Source organism: Phalacrocorax carbo, chromosome Z, assembly GCF_963921805.1.
Source record: "Phalacrocorax carbo chromosome Z, bPhaCar2.1, whole genome shotgun sequence".
NCBI lineage: Eukaryota > Metazoa > Chordata > Aves > Suliformes > Phalacrocoracidae > Phalacrocorax > Phalacrocorax carbo.
Genome location: NC_087548.1, coordinates 18,191,345 through 18,219,289, shown reverse-complemented (window position 1 = coordinate 18,219,289; position 27,945 = coordinate 18,191,345). Strand labels below are relative to the sequence as shown.

The 27,945-nt window shown below is 39.1% G+C and overlaps 1 protein-coding gene and 1 long non-coding RNA gene across 5 annotated transcripts; one reads left to right on the top strand and one right to left on the bottom strand.

Annotated features, from left to right (window-relative positions):
- The first annotated feature begins 1 nt into the window (after position 1).
- PAIP1 (poly(A) binding protein interacting protein 1) lies at positions 2-27,173 on the top strand. Of its 4 annotated transcripts, none has more exons than XM_064438593.1 (12): positions 2-452; positions 1,547-1,664; positions 5,163-5,344; positions 10,731-10,919; positions 14,207-14,319; positions 16,895-17,006; positions 19,256-19,381; positions 21,232-21,338; positions 22,669-22,786; positions 22,916-22,970; positions 23,562-23,655; positions 25,777-27,173. In XM_064438593.1, the coding sequence occupies exons 2-12, from the start codon at positions 1,634-1,636 to the stop codon at positions 25,868-25,870; spliced, it is 1,221 nt and encodes a 406-aa protein (XP_064294663.1). In that variant the 5' UTR covers positions 2-452; positions 1,547-1,633; the 3' UTR covers positions 25,871-27,173. The 4 variants fall into 4 exon arrangements, with proteins under 4 accessions (XP_064294663.1, XP_064294662.1, XP_064294661.1 ...); XM_064438592.1 differs by lacking the exon at positions 2-452 and adding an exon at positions 3,907-3,958 and having other exon boundaries at positions 1,552-1,664; XM_064438591.1 differs by lacking the exons at positions 2-452; positions 1,547-1,664 and adding an exon at positions 2,743-3,958.
- On the bottom strand, positions 2,515-4,299 carry LOC135310551 (uncharacterized). Its single transcript, XR_010370641.1, has 3 exons — positions 3,988-4,299; positions 2,698-2,760; positions 2,515-2,619 (listed from the first exon to the last, which is right to left on the bottom strand). It is a non-coding gene; the product is annotated as an uncharacterized LOC135310551 (long non-coding RNA).
- Positions 27,174-27,945: the final 772 nt, after the last annotated feature.

The window sequence follows — 27,945 nt, the reverse complement described above, 5'->3', positions numbered from 1 at the left end:
GGGAAGGCGGGAGGTCGGACTGGTAGCGTCACGCGGAGTCCCCGTCCCCAGTCTGGGAGGGGAGTCGGGGAGTAGGGGAGGGTGGTGCGCGCGCCCGTCACGCGCCGCCGCCGGCTGGCGCTCGTGCCCGCGCCCAGGGCGCCCGCGCGCAGCTGAGGGGCGGCGTTACCCTTCAGTCGCGCGCTGCTTCCTCCGCCCTGCCGTACCGCGGCCCCGGCGAGGGGGTCCCTCGAGAGAAGCCGCGGTGTCGCCGTGAGGGCTGAAGCCGTCGCAGCCGCCGGGGCGCCTGCCGGGCACCGGCAGCAGGCGGGCGCGAGCAGCTGCCGGCGCCTTGGTCCCTCAGCCGTGGCGGGCCGGCAGCTGCGGGGGCGCGGAGGCGAAGGTCGAGGCCGCCGAGTGGCGAAGAGACTTCCTGAAACGTGCTTGTTTCGCCTGGAGAAACGCCGCGGCGGGTAGGTGGTACCTTCTTTATTGTTGTCGTTATTTCTTGAAATGTGTATTATAGTAAAGCAGCGGCGTGGTGTACGTGTTGTGCTTGGGGTGGTGGGTACAGTGCGGGAGGATAACAGGAAAGAGGGGCTCTGGCAACTGCATAGGTAGCGTATGAACGTTATTGAAGAGGCAGTCTACAGAGGACAGCTTGACAAGTTGCCCATTGCCTGTATATATTGTCTTACTTCATACGATGTGTAGTTCCTAGGTATGAGGCTTTTATTTTTAAAGGTACTTGCATCTGTGTAACTATTTGTGCAAAATATGCGTTGCAGGAGGTGTTACGCAGCCTCCAGTCTCACAACGGATGAATTATGACTAGAAGTTGACCACTGAAAACACGAGTGTCTGAGAGTAGTTAATAGGACACCCTACTACTAAATGTTCAGGAGACTACAATGCTTTTAAATAAATTTGTAGGGAAGATTTTGTTTAGAGTAACAGCTTATGTGCAAATATACGTGATTTGTGTTATTGAGCTCAGTAACCATTGACTAGTGCAACATCATGCCTCATCAGTATGACGGGGGTCAGTATAATGCCGATTATTAATAATATATTCAGTTTTAAAAGGTAGAACTCGCCCTTTCCATTTAGAAATATGTTGTCAGCATAAAAAGAAAAAAAAACATGTAAAAGTGCACGTGTTCTGCATAGTGACGATGTTGGAGTTTGTGGTTTCTCAGCACCAGGCACTGCAGGTGCGTGCAGTATAGCTTCTGAATTAAGTTGTAGCCTGTTTAGTAGCACGTACAGGACAAAGCAGGTAACTCCTGCAGTGAGTATTTATAAGTGGTCATAATGGCATTTGGTGAAAGTTTTAATTCAGTTGTTGAAGTGCTTAAGATGTATCTTGTTAGCTTAGCTATCTCAGGTTTTCTGCTATTTGGTGTCAGAGGATTGAAGTAATTGGCAGGACTTCAGCTACTTGGGCCAGAACATTCTAAGCAGAATTTTAGATATTGCCTAAAGGGGCTGACTATTGTAGGTAGTATTGGGGGATTGTAATCTTATTTTTAACTGCCTGAAATATTCTCTTTTATTTTTGTTTTAGGTGTCTACGTTGGGGAGGAGAAATTGGGTTCCCAACCAAACGCAACCACTCTCGTGCAGACTTCAGTAGTGCATCTGTAACGCGAAGATGGATCTGGGATCACATTCCACTCTAAATGGTAAGTAGGTGCCAAACAGTCATTAAATTAAGACCATATAGAACATCATCTAAGTGAAAAGAATTCACATTTATGACCGAAGATGAAAAGCTGTCATTACTGAACCAGACAATCTGAGGCATTTAATTCCTCATTAAAGAATGAAATTTGCTTTCTTGAAAGACTGGCATATTAAAAAGTGATGCCAGTAAATAATGATGATTTTCTTAACGTCTCAGGATCCTGAGATGAGTGATTGAGAATCTCAGCTTCTTTTTTTCACATTAATGTAAGCTTTTCATTCTCTTCCTGGTAAGGTAAAGTCTACAGATGTGACAAGAGGTCACAATATAGACTTTAAAACTTGCGCTGAAAGAAGAACATTGAATATTTTTAATGTAGTTATTTTAGTAGCCAATTTGTGATCTTTAAAGGATTGGTAACACTGCTTAAATCTAGTTTTGATAGTTGTTTACACAAGGGAAGTCTTCCGGTTTTCTGAAGACTCTTCAAAATCTCCTACATTTGCTCTCATTTCAGTTGCAGAGTATAGATCTGTTACTTTACCATTCTTCACTTGGAGTAAGTGTTGCCTAGGAACAGTTTTCCCATGAGCCTCATTAACGTAAACTGTGTCACCTTTACGGTCTGGCCAACTTTGTCTCTCACCAAAAATCAGTCCAACTTATTCCTTGGGGAATAGCAAATATTTTACACCCTAACTCCCATTAATAACTAAAAATGGTAAAGTGTAATAATAAACCAAATAGGAACATAAAGTCTAACAGCACCATTTACAATACAATTTGATTTTTTTAAAAACAAGACAGTGCTGTTCTGAATTTTTATGATGTTTTGTACATACCTGCATATTTTTTATCCCCTCATGAGTGATGAGCAGAGTCCCACCCAACACCACACAGGCCTTTGACTTTGGCTGCCTAAGGAGCAGCTGGCGAGGTCAGCACAGGCCAGGCTGTTCAGGGAGGCAAAATACGAACATCACCAGCAGGATCTGCTGACACGTGTGCTGGGCGCCCCAGATCTCACTTACCTTCCTCATCTTGAAAACAGATTTGGTTGGGAATTCACAAAGCAAGTAGAGCAAGACTCTGGCCTGAAACAGAACCAAAATTGATTCATTAAATTGTGAATGGGCATGCAAATTGAACCATTCGCAGTTAATGCAGTAATATTAGCAAAATGCATTACATGGACAGTCTCCTTCAGTTCGTTCTTGTTGGCAGGGAAGGTTTAAAAAATTAAATTGGAAGAGCCTGTGTTATGACGTAATGCCTAAATTATGCATGAAAATACATTATTCTGAACAAACATATTTACATTCAATAGCCCTAATAGTGCAATAATATCATCACACTGGAACTTTGTTGCCTTATGTTTAGAATTTAGCCAGCAGCTTTCCCACACAAACCCCTTCCTTGTGGAAACAGCTGTATATGCAGTGTAGCGTGATGAACCTGTAGCTACAGGTCCCCACCGAGTGTAGCTGCAACCTAGGGTCACCTCACGCTGTTCGCTGCTGTAGGGAAGCAATTACAAGAGAATATTGACTTTTTGAGTATGCCGTTTCCGAGCTTGCGTGGCGCCAGAGGACGGTGTGACTCGGCCCGGTCCCGGACCCGGCTGCTGACGCAGCCCAGCCCAGGGCGGGCATGTTGCTGGAAGGCAATCCCGTGCGGGGGCCGGGTGTGCTGACTCATGAGTTCTGAGTACGTCGGGTTGGCCACGCCATCCGAAACCCGGGCGAGAGCCTCCAGCCCGCGGCCGCCGAGGGGCCTTGCCGCCGCCGGCGGCTCCCGCAGACAGGGCGGGCCGGGACCCACCGCCACCCCCGCTCCCGCCGGCGGCTCCGCGGCGGGGTTGCTATGACGACGGGCGGGGCCGAGCAGCTAGGGGGCGCTGTCAGCCGCGCTGGGCCGCCACTACCGTGGCTCTTCGTGTGGGGGTGAAACTGAAAGTGAAGGGCCCGGGCCGCCGCCAGGCGGGACCGGTCTGCCCCGCGCCACCCGGCTCCTCCCGCCGGGTGCCCCGCCCGGCGCCGGCTCCCTCCCATGAGCGTTTGAGCCGCCCTGGCCTCAGCATGTCGGAGAGTTTCGACCGCGCTCCGGGTGCCGGCCGGGGCAAGGGCCGGGGCCGAGGAGGCGCTGTTCCCGTCAGCGGGGCCCGCCTCGGGGGCACCGGTTCTCACAGCTTGGGCTCGGCCGAGGAGCAACAGCACCAAACGGGCGGCTTCTTCCCGCAGCAGGAGCCATTGCGGCCTCCGAAGACGGCGCCGCTGGGCACCGGAATCGCAGGTACGGGCCGCCGCGCGGCGGCCCCCTACCTATCTCTCCGGGGGCTCAGCAGTCTGAAAGGTGTCGGGAGTAAGCCCCCTGCCGTGCGCCCCGTGTCTGTCTGCGCCGCTCTGCTCCTCCTTCGCTCGTCGCTCCCAATCCCCCGCTCCCTCTCGCCGTCCCACCGAAACGGGAGCCATGGGGCTTCCCCCCGCCTCCGGCCTGGCCACGGCGTCGCGTCCTTTTCCCCACGCCCGCGCCCGGGGGCAGGAAGGTCAGCGCGGCCGGGGCTCCGCGCCTGCCTGGCTCCTCGGCGCTGCGCGGAGATGAGCCGCCTAGGAGCACCTGCTCGTTTCCTTAGAGGAGTGGTCACCTTTCTGGGTTATGGGCCCAGGTGAAGGTGTGACGTTGTATTGCAGCCGCTTGCAACACTTCGCTGTCCGCCCCCCCCCCCCCCCCCCCCCCGTGCTCTCGCATCTGTGTGTGCGTTTTATCCGTCTGCTAATCTGACTACAGATGGTCTCGGCATTACCCTTACTGAAGAACTCTAGCCTAAAGGTTTACCAAAAAATAAAATCAACCCAGCAGTAACACAAAGTATTGGGTTTTGGTTAGCTTTTTCAGGTAGGTATCAGGTTCTGGTTTCAATAAATTTAGGAGCTAATCTAGAAAGATACATTTGGAAAATGTGGACAATATGATTTTAAAAACACCATTTCATTGGATTTTTTGGCAAATGCTGAAAAAGAACAACAATAGCTAAGTGTCTTTGAGGATTATGTTAAAAATTAATGTTGTTAAAAATTAGTGATGTCTTCCATTTATTGGTGTTCAAAATCTTGCATTTGTATCTGAAATCTATGAAAAACAAGATGAGCAAGCATAGCATAAGAAGATTTACTAGCTTCTCAGGTCAGCTCATTTAAAAAAATATGTTTTCACGGGAGAGGAGAGAGCTGTTTTCCTTTTCCCTTTTTTTGGGTCACCTTCACATGAACATTGTGTTTACTTTTTGTCATGTAGAAGGACATTTAGAATTTGCTAAAGTGAAAACTTTATCCATATTTAAGAAAAACAAAAACAATATATTTGAAATAAACTTGAAAGTATATTTGTAGTAGAAGTATATTTAAAGTCCAAAAAAGTATATGTTCTGCGCACATTCTGTGTGAATACATACTAGTTTAGCGATTTCTAAGAAAAGCTGTTAACAAAAACTTTTCAGAACAACTGCAACAGACGGGAATTCCATCTGGATCACAAGATAAAGTTTCAGTTCCTGATTCCAGACCAGAAATGGCTGAACCTCAGGTGGCTGTGGTTCCTGTGGTAACATCAAAGCTGTCAGTTAAAGCACCTGAGTTTTATCCGTCAGGATACAGCCAGAGCTTCAATCAAAACTTTGCAGTGAGTGTTTATCTTCTCCTCTTAGTATATGCCATTTTACTTCTATTCAAATTAACAGTGTTTTCTTGAGCTCTTGTACACCAGGTAACTTCAGTGTTGCATTTGCTGAAGAGATTCCAAAAATTCTCATGGTAATCTCCAGAACCACAATCAGAATATTAAGTGATAATGGGTAAATATTATGGTGTATGTGAGCACCTTTATTGTGGGATATTTTGCTAACGTCTGCTGCAGATAAGCCCATTCTTTGTTGATTGTACCAAGCGTTGATTACACCTGACATTGGATCAGAGTAAACTGTCTTTTTGGGAACTGCCTCGGTTTTAGTTACATCTACACTGCATTTTAATCAAAGGCTTAGCTGCACTTATATGCAGATTTCACAGTTTTTTGAACCAAGTATGGGAGAAAGTTTGAACTTTAGCTTTTCTGAGCACAGGCTTTACCTTTCCTAAATTTACTGTGCCACGGGTGTTACTGGTCGTGACCGCCTAACCCAATATACCATCATGTGTCTTTTAATTTCTTTAGTGATATTGTATCACCAAAGGGGAAGAAAATAGGGTTAGACTCATTCCTAGCAGTTACCCACCCACATACCTAATGAGAAATATATTTGCAGCTAGGCTGAGGGTGATCTCAGATCAATATTGTAGGTGCATCTTTTAGTAAAAGTTGGTACTTATTTTCTACTCCATTCTCTTCCATGTTACTGCCTCAGTAATTCTCCTCCAGGGAAGATCTTCGTCAATTCTTGGAATATTCTTCTGTTTTGCAAGCAGCCAAACTCTGGTGCTATATGTAAATAGGTGGGAATTATTACTTTTACAAAAACAATCAAGTGATAAAAAACAGTTATACTAAAACAAATAGATTTTGAATAACTTACAGAAATATACTTTACTTGAATGCTAAATGAGGTAGTTTGTGTTTTGAAGTCTTTTCCTCACTGGTAAAATTTATGTTATCTTAAAGTTACCAGCTTTGCAAGCTTACCAAATAGAATTCCTGTCCTGGATAATAGAAGCCCATAGTCAATATACAACTGTTAACAAAATGCCAACACAAACATGCTTCAGTGAATGGATAATCTAGGGGGAAAATAACTACTTTGCCCCAGTACGTTACATGTTTTCTGTAAACAAAGGATTTCAGTTTCAAGACCAAAAAAAAGCCATTTGGAATGGCATACATAATGCATACTTACAATTACAAAGTTTTGAGGCCAGCAATGGTGCCTTTCAGTTGTGTTGCAAAAAACACACAAACATATGTGAGTTCCTGGTTGCTATATTGTAGGAATATGCTGTGAATGTGACTCATGTATTAAGAAAAATACCTCTTTCTAAACTAGCAAAACCTAGAACATTTATTTGGAAGTATGTTGCAGGGACCTTAATCTAATCAGAATATACTAGGCATAGAATAGTGGTGTGTCAGACTTTAGACCTTCACTATTACAAGTTTGGTTGTTTGTAGGTTTGGTTTTTTTCATTTTAATGACTGAATTAATTTAATAAACTGGGCTTACTTGCAATAAAAATAAGAAATTTAGTACACACTACTATTACACAGATTTTGACCATGAGCTTTAAAATTTGAATCAAAACAAAGTTTTGAGAAACTTCTGGTTTTCTGAGTTAAAATTAGTACTTTTTAGCTTTCATTTATCATGTTCCCCAGAATTTTTAGGTCTGAAAACTCACATTTCTCTTAAAATATATAGTGGTTTTCCTATTAAGCCTTTATTTTAGAAGTAAAATGCAGATTTCTTGTTTGATGGTACATTACTGTAATTACTGTATGTGTCCATATAACATTTGATTGTTAGATTAGTTAATTTCCAGTTCTGATACTCAAAGCTATTGGTTATCTATGAAGATAGTTTAAGGGGTACAGCGTACAAGGCATACTAGAATTTTCAGAATAATTTTACCAGCACTTTGGAGAAGAAAGACATCCAAGGAATTCTCTGTTTGCGTACAGCTGTCCATCCCATGTGAAGCTGTGGATGTCTGCAGTAAAACTGGTGACTAGATTTGGGTTTGGATTGCCAGTAGGAAGTGTTAGACTTGCTGCCTGGCACAGGTGTATGATAATAATATGGCTCCCTCAGAAGGGCATAGTCGTGTTCTCACTTCATAGTTTTAGGACTGAGATTTGCGTTATCTTAGATGTAGTCTTTCTCCCCACACTTTTCTTTTTTTCTTTTTTTAACCTTCAATTAATTTCCAGCCGGAGGCTCAGCAGCCTCAGCATTGGTTTTCTACATTTAGCCAAGCATGAGGGTGCCACTCAACCTCATATCACATGGATAGGTCATTTCATATATGCAACAGTCTTTGTACTTAAGTTTGTAATAACTTTAATGTAAACTTGTTGTATGTATATAATCTGAAGGGAAAAAAAGCTTGTTCCTAAGAATTCTGAAGAGAAATCAAATCAATGACAATGATAAATTATCAGTGACTAAGTTCCTAAGTGGAACTGTTGTCAATACTTACCTGGTATTGGAAAGTGGTAATTAGCACATATATGGAAAGAGAGCCCAAGAGCAGGTTTGGTCCATGGATCTTTTGTATAGACTGTTTATCACTATCATTATGTAATTCAGAGGAGTTTTAGTACCTGTTTAGCCTTTTTGTCATTGTATCTTTAAACTCATGACCTGACTCTTACCAGAAGAGAGGCAAATCTATAATCTTTAAATCAATGACTCTTGTGAGTAACGCAGGATCCCATCCTATAGCTATCAAACAAAAAGAAGGATTAGACAGTGTTGGCTTGACTGAGAAATCATCTAAATTAATGGAAAATTGCTAGTTGACTTTCATGGCTTTGAATCATGAATTTGTAATGGATGTGTAAACCTGTAGCCTCCTGTTAGCAGACTGCTGTTTAAAAATAATGCAGAGGAATTTGCTTCATTTTCCTTTAGTTGCTACAGTATGTGGTGCTGTCTTCTCTATTAAATCTTAAAAACTGCCAATGAGAAATGCAAGAGGTTAACATCTAGAAGTTACTGGGCTAAATTTTTTAGTTTTTTAAGTATTAAGTGTTACTAATTTAGCAATATATAACTTTATTATAATGTTTGAATTGCACATTTCTCTCTTCCATTTGTTCTGTTCCCTGGCATAGTTACTAAAACTTAGACTGCCTTTGGAGTTGCATATTTAGGACAGGCAGATGAATGTGGTACAGAGTTTAGCCTCTTAATTACAATATGGGAAGAGGGGTATGAATACAGGGATACCAGTATACCAGATGGTATTGTGGCCCCTTCCAAAACAAAGACATTGTCCTCCAAGCAAGATTGAATTCATATCAGGTGAGTATGAGAGGAAGATACCTTCATCTCTGCTGAATGAGGATCTCATAACAACCTGATGGCTATCAGAAAGAGCAGCTTCTTTTACTAGCTACAGCAATTGCATCCCTGCAACCTCTCTGGCTGGAGAGTTTTCAAACAGGTTGTTTGGAGAGGTGTTAGTTCAGCTGTATGTGATTAAGCCGCTGTTGTTGCATGCAATGATGTCATAGTTCTGTTTTAAGTTTATGGTACAGAACTTTTACCGGGCTATTTGAAATTGCCTAGTAAAAGTTGATTTCCTTTAAAGAAATAGAACATTTGACAAGTCACACATAGGCTTGTTAGTCTTTATTCTTTGCCTTTACAAGCTCAAAACCATTAGACTCATAGAATACTTTAGGTTGGAAAGGACCTCTGAGGTTCCTCTGCTCCAGTCCCCAACCTAAGGCAAAACCAACTCTGATGAGGGTGTTGAAGGCTTAATCCTTATGAGTAGTAACAATTTGCCACCATTTCCTTAAACCTATATTTGTTTTCCTATTTCTGATGGGCAACATTAAGTAACTTTGTCTTTAGTATTTTTCACTGGGCAAATATTCTATTTAATTAAACATCAGGGAAATTCTTTCTAGTTTTTCTTCTGTTATACTGATATGTCCCCCATTAGCTTAAGTTGTATACCCTTCCTTGAAGAATTTTGGAAAAACTGCTTTTTTCCCCACACATGCTTCACAGGTCATGAAAGTAATGTCAGTACTTGGTTTTCAGCAAGAAATTTTTCTCCACAGTTCATATCCAGATAAAAATCTTTCACAGATCCATGTTGCTTCACACTATAGAAGAGACTGAGGCATTCTGAAGACAGAAAGTAAATTACATCCCCTCATTAAGGGAGGGGTGGTAGTTAGAGGGTGAATATAATTATAAAACTTATCAATGTATTTATGTCCACGAGGTAAAGAAAAAGTGTTTTATCATTTTTAGCTCAATTTTTCATTATAGTAGATATATTTTAAACCTTTATCATGTTGAATAGTAGATCAGTTGAGAATTCTGATATTCTGTATGCTACCCCTCCGTCTTGAATTGTTAATTATAGGTCATTTCTTTAGCAGTCCCTCTCTCTTCAGGCTCCTGTTTGCACTTCTGAAATCTATGTGAGATGCTTTTCACTATCTTTTGCATGTTACAAAGTTAATTATTTGTACTGTGTTGTTACCTAGTGACGTCACAACGTATGCTGCTTCCTTTGCTATTTCCCTCATATACTAGCATTATAGTAATCCAGAATGGTATTGACTTTAGATACTGTTACACACCTTAATTTCTGAATGAACAAAATTAGCAGCCTTCTGTTCTATCAGTGGGAGCATAAACATCAATAAAGTGGTATTGTGCTAGCTCATCCTTCCTTCAGGGAGCAGGTGTGTTTACTATCTGTTTTTTAACCTCAGTAGCTGCAAATTAATGCAATACTGTTTGAATAGTTTAATTTCATGCTTTGTAATCTCCATTGTCAAGAGATGCAAATTTGCTGACTTGAAAAGATCAATTTTCCTGGCTATATGTTCTACTTGCGTAGCCCTTCTGCATATTTTTGAGAGCTATAGATTATGTGTAATCCCAAAATACTTTGTTTCAAATTCTCTATTGTTCTTCCTTCTACAGTTCATATATCTGCAGCACAGTTTGTGTGCACATCAGGAATGGGTGTTGAGCCTCAATTAGGTGGTTTTGTTCTTAACAGATATACTTACTATTTATTAGTTAATCTTGTGCCCAATTTGGCAAACTGATTTCTTTTTAATCTGTCTTCTGATGTGTTTTGCTGGGAGACCCTACTCTCTATAAAACTGTTACCTAGTTCTTAAGATGATAGGACTGCTGGAGCTTTCTGATACATTTTGGTCTATGCTCTCTAAAGATGTTGAAGTGAACTGTTTAACAAAGGTCACTATCAAGTATGTGGAGACTCAATACTAGGGACTGTATGGTTACTTCCAGAGATAGTAAGTGTAACAACATTATTTTAAGTTCCTTTTAAATAGTTGGTATATTCTTTCACTGCTGTAGGATTCTTCCTTTGAAGATAGATATGAAGGCTATTTGACTTTGGCAGAATATGTGCAAGACTTCCTAAATCACCTCACCGAGCAACCAGGTTGTTTTGAAACTGAGATAGAGCTGTTTGCCGAAACACTAAACAGCTGGGTCACTGCAGATGAAGCTTTACAAGATCTTGTTGAACTCATCTATCAGCAGGTAGCCTGTGTATTCTGTCTTAAACATGGATATTATGCCTCTGTTACCTGGTGTCCGCTATATGCATACCAGTATTTTTTATTATGTGATTTTATCTATGTAGTTTTCTAATGGTTTGCATTTTTCTTTTCAGACTGAAATGTACGGGGAAAGATTTTGCTCGATAAACTGAAACGGTAGCTCAAGTGTGGGATACCTGGATGGCTGATAAATTTCCCCAATTTTCTGTTCCCTTTGTTGTGTCTTTCGGTCTCCCGGGTCACATGCTAGAGTTGAAATTACAGGACTTAATTAAAGGAGTTATATTTGAATTGTTGTATTTTTAGAGGAGAGATTGAAGAAACTCTTAAGCCATGTCAGAGTTACACATTTTTATTCTATCCTTTTCTTCATATCACTTAGATACTTTTAATTTCTTTGTATTTAAAAAAATTAAAACTATACCTACTGTACTCACCACCCTTTATTGACAGGCTTACTTCTTCATTTGGAATACACCTGTTTCAGAACAGCATAATTGGAGGAAAGGAAAGCTCGTTTAATAGTAACTAGGTCCAGTCCCACTGATGTCCATGGAAATCAGGACAGAGACCTTGAGCTGAACTCTGTACTAATTGGGGGAGCCATTGGAAAGAACAGCTTAATCTGTGTTGCTTAGCAAATGAGCTGCTGTTACTGTCTTTTGGGCTTGCTGCAGAGAATGAAGTCACTCTTGTGCTTGCTATTTATTACATTGGGTGTCTCTCACTTTCCTGGGTTGGTTGCTTTCAAATTCTATCTCCAAGAATGCAAACTCGTACTTACCTTCTTAAGTGCAGACACTCGCAGAATATTTTAAGCTGTGGTATGTAGAAACTGCATGACTGGTTGGTCATTGTCCAGAACTCTAGTCTTAAGTTTCTTATTATCATGCGGAAACGGTGCCCATTTATTTCAGAACAGCTTAGGCATTAAGATTACCTGTGCAGTGTTTCACAGCATCATTTTCCCATCCTTTATTTGAACATATGGAGGATAGTTCAAATAAGTTTAACATTTTCCATGTACCTTTATTGGAAGAAAAAAAGAGGAATTTATCCCATTTTTAACTTCATTTATGTTAAATACATTGACTCTCATTTAATGTATGTCTCTAATGTTGCCTCTCTCCCCATTTAAAAACAAGTCCAGTGTTAGGGTTAGCTGTGCCTTCCTCATCTGAGAAGCATTGAGTGTTATCAGTCTGAAATTACATGAAAAATAAAAAGCACAAAAAAAACTGTGCTAGTATCCAAGCATCCTATTTTAGTTTTGTTGTAGGTCAGGATAGGATAGTGTTTGAGTGTAAGTCAGCTGTGCTTATTATTATTCTGTCTTGAGCAGAGGGTCAAGTATTTGTGTTTCCTGGCTTATCACAAAACAATTAAAATTGCTGAAGTGTATTTATTTGCTTCAGTGATATGAATTTAACCCAACTGAGCAGACTTACAGATGCTAGATTTGTGAAGGAAAAAGGCTAAAATGAAGCAAACCCAAATCCTGTACAGTCTTCCCTTCATCTGTGTGTCAGGTATCTTAGTCTGTCTATAAGGATTAATTACATACTTCCCCCTAATCTTCCTAATCCATTTATGTCTCTGGACAGAGTGAAGTGCCAGTTCTCTTGTTTCCCAAAAGTTGAACACACTGCCTTCAAAGCTTAAGAATCTTGACTATTGTACAGTTAGGATCATTCCTGTTACAGCAGCTAAAATTACTTAAGATATGCATTGGTAAACTAGCCTTCATGCTTAGATTATGGCTTCTTTTTATCAGAGGTAAACTGGGATTCCCAGCAGCAATAATTCAGGGAGAACGATACTGCACTGTAATGATTGGTTTTTAAGAAGATGTAAGGTGGCTTTTTTGGTCTCTGTGTGCTATGCCAGGTCATAATACCTAAAATTTAACTGTTCTAGTATTTAATGCAACCAGAAATACAGACCAACTTGTTGAATCAAAGCACCAAAAAGCTTGTTAGCTATTTCACATGTGTCTTACTGGAAACTAAATTCTCTTTGACTATCTTAATTACTTAAACTTGTTTATCTTCCAAAGACACTTCAGTTTTTTCCAGCAAGTTTATGCACATAGTCCCGTTACAGTGAGTGCATCTTTTTCTCTGCCTGTAGAAGGTAACTAGCTCTAATGTATTGGCATGATACTTGCAGCATGCTTTTTTTTTTTTCAAACATAATAGAAGCAGAAGCACTGTTCTGTGCTGACAGATGATCAAGATGTAAAAGGAATGTTCAAAGATGATAAAGCCATAGGAGAAGTTTAATTAATTCTTAGTATCCCTGTTTTCTTTTTGGCAAAGCTGATGGAGTTACTTACACCAGAACTTCTTTTCACTGAAGCTGTATCTGAGAAATAATCTCAAATTCAAGTGTTTTTAGAAGAAAGTTCAAAACAAGTGAACAGTAGTAAATTGCCAAAATAAGGGGATGTTCTGTGTTAAATTCTATGAGAGGTTGAATGTAGACACTGTTGAATTCCCAATTACTTTTTTCCCCTCTTGAAAAGTATCAGATTTAAAGCAATATATTTTTCAGACAGCATGTAACTCATGTTGTGGAATTTCATTGCTACCACCTGCTTTTTAAATGACAAAAATGTAAATGTTCAACAGTAAAAGGACTTCTTTTAGAAAAGAGGACCCATTAAGAGCTATTAACTGTAATGATACAGTTTTAACACTGAATCAGGAGTTTGCTATTCTACAGATTGCTGGAGCACACACAGGAGAAAATATTACTCTTTACTCGCCATGTTCTTGTACTCTTTCCCAGGGCATTCACTATTGCCAAAAATAGATTGTGGGATAAATAGCTCTTGGACTGAATGAAGGCAACTTTATAAAATTTTGTTTTAGTGTACTCATTGCTCCTTGAGAGAGTGTGTGTCTTTGAAAAACTGTCCTAATGTCCGCTGTTGATCTTTTTGTATAAACAGTTTGTAAGTGACTTTCAGAGACACTTTGGTTGTAGGTCACAATGGAGAAGTAGAGTTGAGGACACATGGTATAATGGTGGTTGTTTTCATAAAGCCACAAAATCACAGTGTAATGAACTTTCACGTGCTGAAATGCATGTAGCAAAGTATTCATGAGATGCAAAATTAACATGACAAATAGTAAATATTATGCTTTTCTGTTGTCTAATCAACTGTTGTTAAACATAGTTTTCAAAAAAGCTTTTAAAGATGTTTCTGGATAGCCTAATCATAAGCTTTATGAGTAACTTATTTTTCCGCTTTTATTTTGGAAGGCCACATCTGTCCCAAATTTTTCCTACATGGGAGCACGGTTGTGTAACTATCTATCTCACCATCTAACCATTAGTCCACAAAGTGGGAACTTCCGACAGTTGTTACTTCAAAGGTCAGTATCAGCATGTCGTGTTAAGCCTGTTACTTTCTCAGGTAACATGTCTTCCTACTTGTTATGTAATTTAACGTTGTGTGTGAGGAGTTACATATTTAAATTAGAAGCTTACATTGAGGATTACTAAAGCACAAGTACATAGCGGATATTGGATACACATGTTTTTAAATATGAAAATAGGTGTCCATTTGGTGTTGTGTAAGCTCTTTTGAACTGAGTATCTTAGACTGATCCCAAATTAGAGGGTAGATTTGAAAGCTTGTCAACCCTAAAAGTATACTGAATGCACATATATGTACCGTTCTTGCCCTTTGACTCTTGCAAGGACTAATTTATTGTGGTTTTTTCTTCAATTATTTTCCCAGCTGGAGTCGCTCTGTAAGGTTTGTTCATTGATCGGCTAACTGACTTTATATCTATGAAGTAGATGCATAAAATCCAGAAGGATAAATTTCTTCAATTTTCACTTAATATGAGTTCTGGGGGCTTAGGGTTTAATAATGATTAGGCTTTGTAGTTGACAAAAATGTGGCATTTTTTAAACGGTTATATTACCTTTTAAATCTTACTGCATGATATTTGAAGGAGTACTATACTTTAATACTTCAGAATTCTTCAGAAATTAGCCTTTATTTCTTTGTGGACTTCTGGCTTTCTAAGCTTCAGGCTTGCTTCGTACTTGAAAAGTTTCACTTAGTCTGCCTGTGTTTAGGCACAAGAGCATGATAAACTTTGACAGCAATGCATTCTGGTGATCTTTTTAACAGGAGTGGTACCTTATGGAGGAGCTGAAAATATTTTTTTTTCTCCCTGTGCCAAAGCAAATGAGCCTTTTTGCCTTCAAAATTACTACTTTTATCTTCTGGGTGTTTTAATTATGTTTGTTACTTGAACATGAAGGAAATCCCTGTTAATGTTGGATTATCTGGTTCCTGGTTTTTAAAGCCAACCCAATAAATAACATTAATTTTAGCACCCTGAAGCCATGAACCTAAAGTTGCTTATGTTTTTATTGCTAATATGGGTGGAATTGGGCGTGGGGTAGCCAACGGAACAGTATCACCACAGAAAGCCCCTCTTTTGTTTCTCAGCCCAAGTTTCTACCTTAAAGTTTCTATTTCAGCTTCTTAGATTTTTCAGTTTCACTGGTGTTTCTTAATCCATTACATGACCATTGAGAATACATTAGAAATTGTCAGGCTTTCCTTTTATCTCAAATAACTTTAATTCTGTTTCTAAAGTGCTATGTAAACTTGTATATTTTTGGCACAGTTGTTGAATACTAGAAAAATTGCCTCACTATCATGTTATCTTAATCCTCTGTATTTGTATTTACATCTAAATTATAGAATCATAGACTCATAGAATGGTTTGGGCAGGGACAGCTTCTAGGGACTCCAGATCAGGTTGCTCAAAGCCCCATCCAACTTGGCCTTGAATGCTTCCAGAGAGGGACATCCACAACTCTCTGGGCAACCTCTTCCAGTGCCTCACCACCCTCACAGTAAAGAACTACTTCCTAATATTTAATCTAAATCTACATCTACCCTCTTTCAGTTTAAAGCCATCATCCCTCATCCTTTCACTACATGCCCTTGTAAAAAGTCCCTCCCCAGCTTTCTTGTAGGCACCCTATAAGTATTTTAAGGTTCTTCTCCAGGCTAAACAACCCCAAATCTCTCAGCCTGTCCTCACAGGATGGCTGTTCCATCCCTCTGATAATCCTTGTGGCCTTCCTCTGGACCCATTCCAACAGGCCCATGACTTTCCTGTGCTGAGGGCTCCAGAACTGGACGCAGCCCTCCAGATCAGGTCCTACCAGAGCAGAGCAGAGGGGCAGAATGACCTCCCTCAACCTGCCACCCGTGCTTCTTTTAATGCAGCCCAGGGTGCAATTGGCTTTCTGGGCTGCTAGCACTCGTCGCCAGCTCATACTCAGTTTTTCATCCACCAGTACCCCAAGTCCTTCTCTGCCAGGCTGCTCTTAATCCACTCATCCCCCAGCCTGCATCCCGTGTTTGGGATTGCCCTGAACCAGGTGCAGGACCTTACACGTGGCCTTGTTGAACTTTGAGGTTTGCATGGGGACACCTCTCTAGCCACTGTCTCTTAAAATGATGAGATGAAGAATTTATCAAGTAAATGTAAAGGCATCTAAGACAGCGTGGGCATCAGCCTGAAAAGGGGAAGACTGTCTTTCAGAGTATATTTCCTCTAATTCTGTGGACATTTACTGCCTGTGTTAAACTTCCTGGACTCATAGTCTAATATATAAACTCTGTAACTGTTTTCATTTTTACATGTTATAATTTGCTGTGTTTTATTTTGCTGTCTCAGACATCTCCATGCTTGAAACGTAATCATGTTTTGTAATCATATGTATTCATCTAAAAGGACACAAATCCATGGTGTCTTTGTGAAGTCCTCATTTCCTTCACAAATCATTCTTTCCAGCATTCAGCATTTAACATTTTGAATGCAGTTCATAAGTTCTTAGCATTCTGTTAAATAACTAGCATGGTGTATATGTTGGGATGTGTACAGATGATATGATTTTGCTTTAATGTTTCAGGTGTCGAACAGAGTATGAAAACAGAGATGAAGCTACCAAAGGTGATGAGAGTACTCAAAAACAATTTCATGCCTTTGTGCTTTTCTTAGCTGAACTTTACCTTAACCTAGAGGTAAGAAGAAAGTTGCATGTCAGATTTTTTTTGTGGTTTTTTTTGTGTTGTGTTTAGGTAAACACTGAAAAGGAATATAATTTGAGGTGTTTCTATGAAGGTAGAGGGGAATAAAGTAAAAAAACTTTAGAACAGTTTATAATGTGTGTCCAAGAGAGAAACAAAAAAAAGGTCAGACCATTAGAAGTGTATCAAAATAGAAATAAAAAATCCTAAGAATTCTTAAAAAGAACCTATCATAAACCAGCTTTGGAATTAAGCTTTTGGTATTTTTTTTTTTGACTGGCAAAACCCCCAGATAACTACACTTAACAAACACAGGAAATGTTACAACCTAGCAGAAGCAGATTAGTATCAATAACTCATGTAATTCAGTATCCAGCCTCTAATATGAGCTATTATCAAACCATTCACGGAAGATGTGGAAATCCTCAAAATGAGCAGACTTTTAAAGATGTTTCTGCTGAAGTCCTTGATTTATGAATGAAGCATGGAATCTTGTATTTAGATTGGGTTTTTGTACCTGTGATATGTACAAAACGGTGTACATACACATAAAACTTCACTGACTCTTATAACTGAGTTCAGGAAGTTCACTAACAGCTATCGTGTACTTCAATAATCCAGTCAAAAATGTATTTTCAATGGTCTGATTTAAAGCAAACAGTATAGAAATGTTCTGCTGGCATGAGGAAGGCAAATAATTCTCTGACACTTCCATTTCTGTTCACAAGTGGACCATGAAATCTGCTTTTCACTTGGTAGAAGTGAAAAGGAAGACTTGTGAAGAGTTTGGGGGAGGGAGGGTTTTCCAGTTGTGTGGAGTATACCATTTATTTTTAAAGCATTTTCTATAACTTTTTAAATAGATGGAGTGCCTACTAGAAGTAAGCCACTATAGCTGTAGAGAATAAATAACGTAGTATGGGAAAGAATCACAGAATTGCAGAATCATTAAGGTTGGAAAAGATCTCTAGGATCATCAAGTCCAACCGTCAAGCCAACACCACCAGGCCTCCTAAACCATGTCCTAAAGGGCCACATCTGCACGTTTTTTGAACACCTCCAGGGATGGTGACTCAACCCTGGACTTCCCTGGGCAACCTGTTCCAATGCTTGATAACCTTTTCACTGAAGAAATTTTTTCTAATATTTAAACCTCCCCTGGCACAACTTGAGGCCATTTCCTCTCGTACTATCACAGGTTACTTGAGAGAAGAGACTAACACCCATCTCACTGCAACCTCCTTTCAGGTCATTGTAGAGAGCGATAAGGTTTCCCCTCAGCTTCCTCCTCTCCAGGCTAAACAACCCCAGCTCCCTCAGCCGCTCCTCATAAGACTTGTGCTCCAGACCCTTCACCAGTTTCGTTGCCCTTCTCTGGACACGCTCCAGCACCTCAATGTCCTTCTTGTACTGAGAGGCCCAAAACTGAACACAGCATTCATGGTGCAGCCCGGCCAGTGCCAAGTACAGGGCACCGTAACTCCCCACTCCTGCTGGCCACACTATTCCTGATACACTCAATTCCCTCATCCGCATAATTGATACAGACATTAAACAGGACTGAGCCCAAAACTGAGCCCTGGGGAACACCACTTGTGACCAGACACCAAATGGATCTGACTTTGTTCACCACAACTCTCTGGCCTCAGCCATCCAGCCAGTTTTTAACCCAAGAAGGAATACACCTGTCCAAGCCATGAGCTGCCAGCTTCTCTAGGAGGATGCTGCGGGAGACAGTATCAAAGGCTTTGCTAAAGGCTAGGTAGACAACATCCACAGCCTTTCCCTCATGCACTAGGCAGGTCACCTGGGCATAGAAGATGATCAGGTTGGTCAGGCACGACCTGCCTTTCATGAAGCCATGCTGCCAGGGCCTCATCCCCTGGTTGTCCTGCACATGCCTGGTGAGTGCACTCAAGATGTATCACTCCAGAATCTTCCCCTGTACCCAGGTAAGGGTGACTGCCTTGTAATTCCCTGGATCCTCCTTCTGGCCCTTCTTGCAGATGGGCATCATATTGACAAGCTTCCAGTTGTCTGGGACCTCCCTTATTAACCAGGGCTGCTGATAAATGGAGTGTCTTGGCAAGTTCCTCTACCAGCTCCCTTAGTACTCTCAGGTGGATCCCATCCGCCCCATAGACTTGTGAATGTCATACAGCATCAAGAGAGAAAATGTGGCTAAATTAATTTCTAAACTTAAGTCTTTTAAATGTTTCTATACATATACATATATTTTGCAGATTAAAGGAACAAAGGGACAGGTAACACGAGCAGAAATTCTTCAAGAAGGCCTTCGGGAATTACTAAACGCGCTTTTCTCTAATCCTGTGGATGGTAATTTGATATGCGCGGTCAAACTGCTGAAGGTGAGACAAAGTTTCAAAAAACAAAAAAAAGAATTATTTTTTAATCTTCCTGTCTTTGGGAGCAGTGGGTCTGCATCATTACCACTGCAGAAATACATATATTTCTCTTTCATGATGAAAACAAACCTCTCTGCTCTTAAATTTTACTTTTTCCTAAAAAAATATTACTCTCTATGCAGGGAGTAATTTGTACCTTCACTAGCCATGGTTGTAACAGGGAAAACAGGGTTTATTTTGGGGATGAAGGTTAAAAACTGAACAGTATTTTTCTGGAGTTTTGTTTCTGGTTTTTGTGGTTGGTCGATCTGTTTTTTCTCCTTCTTCCCCCTTCCTCCGACTCCACTATTTTTAAGTCTCTTCTATCCTGAATACCAATTCTGGCAGCTTCTTTTGGTATGATAGATAGGAATAGGGAAGAGAGGTTTTACACCTTCCAGTTTAAACCCTTCGTTTGAAGTTTGGATGTTTAAGCAGGTTGCTTCACAGCAAGCGTGAGCTTGCGTTCAATGAGCACATTCACTCCTGTGCTCAGTCCTTACGTTGGCAGTGCTTCCCTGAGGCAGGGCCACCGAAGGACCTTTCAGAGAGGCGGTACACAAATCAGGAAGCTTTCCGGTGCTGCTGCTTTTTATCATTGTTCTCCAAAGAAGATGGAGGTCTCACTATTTCTGTGGATATTCTTGGAATATTTATTTGGCTTCTCCGCATCCATTCTGAAATAAAAGACAGTGATATAAATTAGTTTATGACACATTTTCAAACCTAAAAGGTGTTACAGAACAGAGATTTCTTTCTTGTCTAAGTGCTTTCTGATGTCTTACAGAACCTACATATGTTGGAGTATATCTGTAGCTAGATTTGGCTACCTTATGAAACCTTGGGTTTACTACCTAAGCAATAAAAATAGTCTCCTGTTGTCTTTTCCATTTAATATAGCAACAGATTCAGGTTTTTCACCTGTTTGCTTTGGAATATGTTTATTTTTAAATTAAACCTTCTTGGTGCTATTATCTAATTATCTAGGATCAAGGCAGGACCGCAGTAGAAAACTGGGAATACCAAACAAGTGCTAAGATGCTTGCTTTTATCTTTGCATTTTATTCCTTTGTATTAGCAGGTCCCCTTCCAAGCATTTTGGATCATGTAATGTTTATGCTGAGCAGATCAGAAACTGGTATGAATGTTGATCATAGTGGCAAACTAATTTTTTCTGATGGAACTCCTACTGTGCAATTATTGGACAATGAAGTACCTATTCTTAACACAAAAGGCTTTCATCCACAGCAGTTCTAGACTGTCTGCTGCTAAAGCTCTCTCAGCAGCAGCTTCAGCCTCACAGATTTTATGTACTAAAATTCAGGCTGGCTTGGACAGATAATTCTTGGGTCCTCGTATATACTCAGGTGAAATTCTCTGGCGTGCCTGATGCTGGCTGAGTTGACTGAAGTTTATTGAACTATTTGTTAATGCTCAGCTAAGCTGGTGGCATCATCTGCAAAAATAAGGTCTCTCTTTATAGCTTGTGTTTAAATCAAGTAAGATCTGGCAAATGTGCCTGAAAAGTTGTTTCAAAATCATATTTCAAGACTGAAAGGAGAGTAGTGGCTGTGAACTTCTAGCTAACATAAACATTGGATGTAGAGCTATCATACCATCTGTAGTCTAAAATAAACTATTTCCAATGCCTATTAATCTGTTTAGCAAAAAGGTGCAGGTAACTGGGAGCCTCAGGTCTCAGGTAGTCACACAATCCATCTAAACGTTATGAATTGTTACAGAATGTCTTCTGTTGACAGTTTATTAAAGTTCTGTATTTTTCTTTAAGAAAAATACTGATCTTTTGTCTTTAGTTGGCAGGCTCAGTTTTAGAAGACGCCTGGAAAGAAAAAGGAAAGAATGATATGGAAGAAGTGATTCAGAGAATTGAAAATGTTGTGTTGGATGCAAACTGTAGCAGGTGAGAAGACAAATGAAGAGTGAACATGTCCAAAACATTATCTCAAAAACTTCTCTTTGTGAAAAGGTGATATTTGGGTCACTTCCCATGTAACAAAAAAAAAAAACAAAACCCACCTCATATTTCAGTTGTGGGGATTTGGGGGATTTTTAGTTTTTTTTCATTTTTGTGTTTTATCTTTTAATAGACATGCATGTTCCACTGTAATGATTTTTTAAAACCTTTTAGGTCTTGAAATCTTCCATAAGTGCTTTAAAATCTAAGAGCATGTATATATACAAAGAAACAGTAGTGGCGGTATCTCATAGTTTATACTTTTAAGTCTGAATTTAAGAGCGTTAAATACATACAAATATATTAAATATATACAAATCACTATAAATGTAAAGGCGAAACGGAATGTGTTTTGTGGGGTTTTTGGGGTTGGTTGTTTTTTTTTGGAGTGCATAGCTTTTTTGGCAGGGTCTTACTGCAGTCTGGAAAAAATGAGTGGTTGGCTAACATATTCAGTTTCTCAATTTGCAATCAACTGCATGCATGAGGCTATCTGATTCTGGTGTACTTTATCCTCAGCTTCTCGAAAACTTACTAAAAACCTGTAGAGGGTTCAGACATTGTGATCTGATCTCTTGCCATATGGAGGGAGGCCAACAGGTTAGTCCTAGGTGGTTGGTTGTAACTGAGCTGCCCCCAGGGAGGAACCAGAGAAAATGGATAGGGGAAGCCAAAGCTTTAAATAAAACAGGAGCACAAACTTACTTTAATAGAGAAAACAACTGGACATTTTATTTATTTATTAATTCCTTAATGAGATTCTTCTCCGTGGACTTGCTTGAAAGAGGAGAGCAATGTCTCTTACTTTAGGGATGAAATAGGTGGTGGTATCTAAGGTATTGGAGACATTACTTCTCACTGTTGACTGCAAAATTTCCGTGATTGAGAGGGAGCATAAATTAGGTTATTAAAATACAATTTGAAGATCATATCCCTATTTTTCCCAGTACTGTCCTTTTATCAGAAAAGCATTTGTTCCTCAACTAGTGCTACACATTTAGTAACTTGATAAAAACTATAGCAATTTATGATTCATATGGGCTCCTTTTTTTACCACAGAGGAAGTGGAGAGGTTGAGTATCTCATAATCGAGACATAAAGCATCAGACTTGCGGGAGGAAAAAAAGAAATCTGTTTGCAAACTGGACAACATTTTATCCTTTTTAGAGCTTTTTGGGTGGGGATTTAACTGCCCAGTGTTTGCAAGGTGAGAGAAGCCCAATTTCTGGCTTAGCACAAAACATTCTAACTTCTGTAGTGCTTCCTTTTATTTCAGAGATGTGAAACATATGCTTCTGAAACTAGTAGAACTGCGATCAAGTAACTGGGGTAGAGTTTATGGAACTTCTCCATATACAGAAGCTACCCCTGAAAATGACCCAAACTATTTTATGGTAAGAATGTATGCACACTTCAGTTCCTTAACTTAATGGGAATTTGATTCATAGACAATCTCATTGCTGAAAACTACACACAGCTGTCTTTCTGAATGCATATAACTTTCTGTATAACTTTATTCTTAGAATGAGCCAACATTTTACACTTCTGATGGTGTTCCTTTCACTGCAGCAGATCCAGGTACGTTACAAGCTTAGTATCCAACTTTTACAAGTTGTAATTAAGTTTATGTCCTGTTGAAGTACATAAGAAGTTGTTCTTCAAACATCTGAAAGTCACACAACTTAAAAGACAAAATTCTGTGTGAATTCTTGGCTTTGTGTTAACACGTGCCTCATTCTGCATTAAAAGAAGGTAAATGTTTGAAATGGATAATATGTATTTGAGTTCATATAGTTCAAAAGAATTTGTGCCATAGGCTTCAGCAATTGGTCTCTCCAGGAAGCCAGAAATCTTCAAGTCTTTGTTTGTTTGTCCATTGTTAGTAGCAAAAGGGTTTGTTTCTTCCTTGGTTTTCTGTCATCTGAGCACAGTGTGATATCATTTGAGGTAAAGGTATCTGTGACTACCTCTACGGTTCTCTGGGAAGATAGGTATCATTCTTAGAGGTCAATTGATGTCCTGAGAAAGCACTTTAGCAGGAGTTATTCCTAGAACAGGTTTCATGCCGTTTATGGTTTCATTAAATAGGCCATTTTCAAACTGTACAGATATATATTATAATTTAGAGGGATAGTCTTATATATTACTGTCTCATTTTTACTTTGCCAGATTACCAAGAAAAATATCAAGAGCTGCTTGAAAGAGAGGATTTTTTTCCAGATTATGAAGAAAACGGAACAGATCTGTCAGGACCTGGAGATCCGTATGTTTTCTTTTTGAATGATTATTTTTTTTAATACTAGTTATTTTTACTACAGACTTAGGAATCCAATCCTGACAAACTGAAACTAAATAATATTATTTAGCTCTACATTGGAAGTTATGTATTTGTTTGGGTGTAAGTTGGTTTGTAATCAGAAGTTTGAAACAAATTTTATATTTATCCGAGTAGCGTAATTAAATTTCAGATACTTATGCACATGTACAAACATACTCTCTTCTGCATTTAAAAAATATTAATTTGCAAGCAAAATGAAGCACCAGACCGTTGAGTGTAGGCAGGGAGGCACCCTGAATTCATTTAACTGATGCACATATACATCCCACCTAAAGACGATTACAAAATGTCCAGAGTCTTTCAAAGGGAGGAGGTTGTTAAGATTCTCTCCTCAGGATAAGTAGTATTCCCTCAGTTAAAAGGCTATTCAGTATTCTTGTAGAACAAGAAAAGCAACCTAATGGCAAAGAGGGAAACAGGAGATGGGAACATAGTCTGACTTTCTGACAACAGTTTATAAGAATTTAATAGGAAACCAGTAAAAGAAACATGGTCTAAAATAAATTGCTCTGAGCTTTGTACTCACCTGGTTGAAAGAGGACTTTCAGATCATGATTTGATAACCAAGAACATTTTCAGTGTTGTGTTTATGTGTGATAAGAGTGCTGGCTGATATTTTTGTTAGTAAATTAGAAAACTTCTAGACAGAGCCTAGCCGAGGAGAGAGGCAAGAACTCGATGTCATCAGAAATCAACAAGCTCATACTGAGGGGAAAAAAGACCCATGTGAACCTCTGTGCGTAGAAGAACAAATTAAATGCAAAATGGAGACAGACAGCAGTTAAAAACACAGCAAATTTGAAGAGTTATGGGGAACAGTGAGTCAACCTTCATGCAAGATGACTCTGGAACCTTCTTTGTTGAAGGCTTAATAAAAGCTTAGACAAATATTTGCTAATCCTCTGTGTGCTATTTCTTATGACTGACATCAGGGAGAAGGGTTCTGTGTTGAGTCCCTTCTCAAGTCTACACTTCTACAAGAAAGAAGGAACAAATAAATACATAGACTGCTTCAATGCAAAATGCTGAAGAAGAAATACTTCCCTTATAAGTTTCTGTGGCACTTCCTGTGGTTTTGTGTGAAACACACCATTTATGGCCTCTGTGCAGATGGGATGTTCTGATTCCCTTGCTTGGAACTAAGGCAAGGAAGATAATAAACTGAGCACCTGAAATGAATGCACAATTTTTGAGAGTCAATAGCTGCAGCCTTTTTTTTTTTTTTAAGGCTGTTTAGAATTACATACGCTATGATATTAAAAGTACAACTCCATTGCCTTAGTTCATGGTGATGAAAACTCCAGTTGGACCTAGAGAAAACAAGGAACATTCCAGCTACTTCCCAATAACAGTGGGGAGAAAGAATGCTGAAGTGACACCCATAACTTCCCATCTTTATTTTGAAACTATGGTCTCCACTCTGTGCAATACTTAGTATCATTAATGGGATCGACTCTTTTCTGTGAGCTAAATAAGACAGATCTTTTCCAAAAGACTGGTTACTATATAATAGAAGGTGACATAGTGCAGGTGCAATAGGGAGGTGAATTAAGGTTGCCTTCTTTCATATATCAATATATAGGAATGCAGGATTTCTATAGAAATATATTCTTTGACTAGTGTGTGACCAAGACAGTTGATGCAGTATTTGAACTAGAATGTTCATAAAAATTTTTCTAATATCACGCTAATTGTATTTTTTGCAAATAGATAAGTACAGATGCATTATTAAATTTTGGAAAGCTTGGATTGCATTATTGCATTTTCTGTCATCTCAGGAACCATTTCTGTCCTTTAAACTGTGGACAGTATAAGATTATCTAAAATTATGACAAATACTGTAGCTATTTGTACGTATCTGTGCTGCTTTGAGCTTTCTGTTTATTTGTTTTCCTAGTACCCATGATTTTTTCCTCTTTATCCTCTTGAAGAAAATGGCATAGTTATCTGCTATTAATAAAGCTCTGTTTTATTCTTGAAATATACATAAATGTTTCTGAAAGTCTGTATGTAAACTTAACATCTGTGGTGACTTTTTTTTTTTAGGTATTTTGATGACATTGATGATGAGATGGATCCAGAAATTGAAGAAGCATATGAAAAGTTCTGTCTAGAATCAGAACATAAGAGAAAACAGTGACATGTTGCACATTAATGTTAGTTTATTAAGCCTGTTTAGGTATGGTTAGAATACAGGGGAACACAAAACATTTGTACCAAAATAAGGAACTTGAGTTTCTCCAAGTACTAAAGTTGTATAATTTTCATTTTGTTTAACGGAATCTGCCAAAAATTGTAAACTTATGCCCTGTAACTTAAAATGTGTATATATCATAGTTTATTTTATGTACAGGTATATGAACAATGTTTTGGCTGCAGTAAAAAATAAATTATCATAATTGAAATTAAAATTTAATGGAGAACTGTCCCATAAAATTGCCCTAAAGGGAGAAAGGGGAAGAATAACTTGATCTAAAATAAACTGCTTGCTTGCTTGTTTCAGGAGATACTGGGATTTACTTATCCTTTTTACCACATACAGGTTATTTGGTGGTACTTTTTTTTTTTCCTAAGGAGAGTATGATCCAAATACAGCTTTCTCTTTTTTTCTGTAGATCCCAATCATGAGAAGTGGTTTGTGAAAGTTTTGTTTTATTTCCTTTTTCTTTCTTTTCCAAAACCCATATGGGTGAGGTCAGACTTTTTTCCTGGAATAAACATGTTATATGTTGATAATGTGAAAAAGCAAGCAGTATTTTGGAAGTCAAGTGCTTTCAAAGTCTTTGATTCAGATAAGCTTATCTTCAACTTCTACAAGCAAGAACTATCCTGTAATTTGTTGTGTTCTTCAAGAATATAAGAATATGGTTATGTTTTAACCCATACTTCTCAAGACTATGTGCAGTGCTCAATATCTTTTTTTGCCTTTTTTTTCCCTGTTAATGTATCTAACATGTCTAACCTTCTGGCAACTCTTGTGACTTTCTCCATTCTTCTAATTTTATGTAGTTTGATTTCATTTTATAGTTGGAGTAAATTCATCTAGTTCATAAACGTTAACATTCTGAAGCCAACTGCTCTTTTCTGACCCATATAATCATGTTGGTTTTCCTAGTTTTCCTAGGATACTCCAGTGTTGTTGTTGCCAAACTCAGTTGTATGGTTTTCTGTTCTCTGTTACTGGTTAGACTGAGTAGAACTCCTTACCAAAAACAAATGGAAATATTTCCCAGAAGTTAGCTACTGTAAAGAACACATTTTGTAAATATGCATGTAAATAATTCTGTTAATATTTCACTGTTATTTGTTTGGTTAAATAACTTGTGCATCTGCTAATAGAGTGAGCACTGACTCTTTTCTGGGTGTTTATTTAACATGCTTATTTAGGTTGGATTTTTGGAAAATAAAATTTAACTAGCTTTGTTCCTTTTCGTATAATTTCACTACCTTGTGTTTTTGCTTTTTTGGTCCTTCTGCTACTCCCCTTCACCTAATACTTCTTTTTTTTTTTTTTTCCTTTGAAGTACACAATTGCAGAGAATATTATCTTTTAGTACTCATTGGACAAAAGAAAATTTATCAAAGGGCAGTATGGTAATAAGATGTATAGTAGCATTTCACAGTCTCTAGACTAAAATCCAAAAACTAGAAAAGTGAACATTAATTTAGATTATTTTTACACACACATTCTCTAACATTGAGCATATTTTTCATACAAAACTTTTAATCCAAATGCAGGTAAGACTTCCTGATGACTTTATAAGAAGATGTCTTCTGGAAAACATATTCGCTCAAAGCTTAAAGTCCCGAGGAACACGCACTCATATGTGCACTAAAGTAAGGTAGTAGCATCTTCAGGGGACTTGGCTTTACATGTTTTAGCTTTGCATCTTTTGTGGTGTGTCTTTTTTTCTGTAAAGAAGCTGTCAGGCTCCAGGTGTGTACTCTGTCGTCTTGTGGAGACTGTATGCCTTGGCCTGTAGATAACAAATATGCCAAGTCATCCTGTACAAAAATGCTGGGAACTAGGGATTGCATATATGAAGAAGTTCAGATCAAGGTTTGCAAAGTAAGCGTTGTCCTCCACCAGAAATGCTGAAAAATCATAAATTGAGACTTCTGTTGAAAGTAGCAGAGAAGTTTGTGGCCTCTCTACATATGAAGCCTTGTAAGAGCTTTAAGCCTGTACTGCAGTAAGGAAAAATTGGTTTTAAC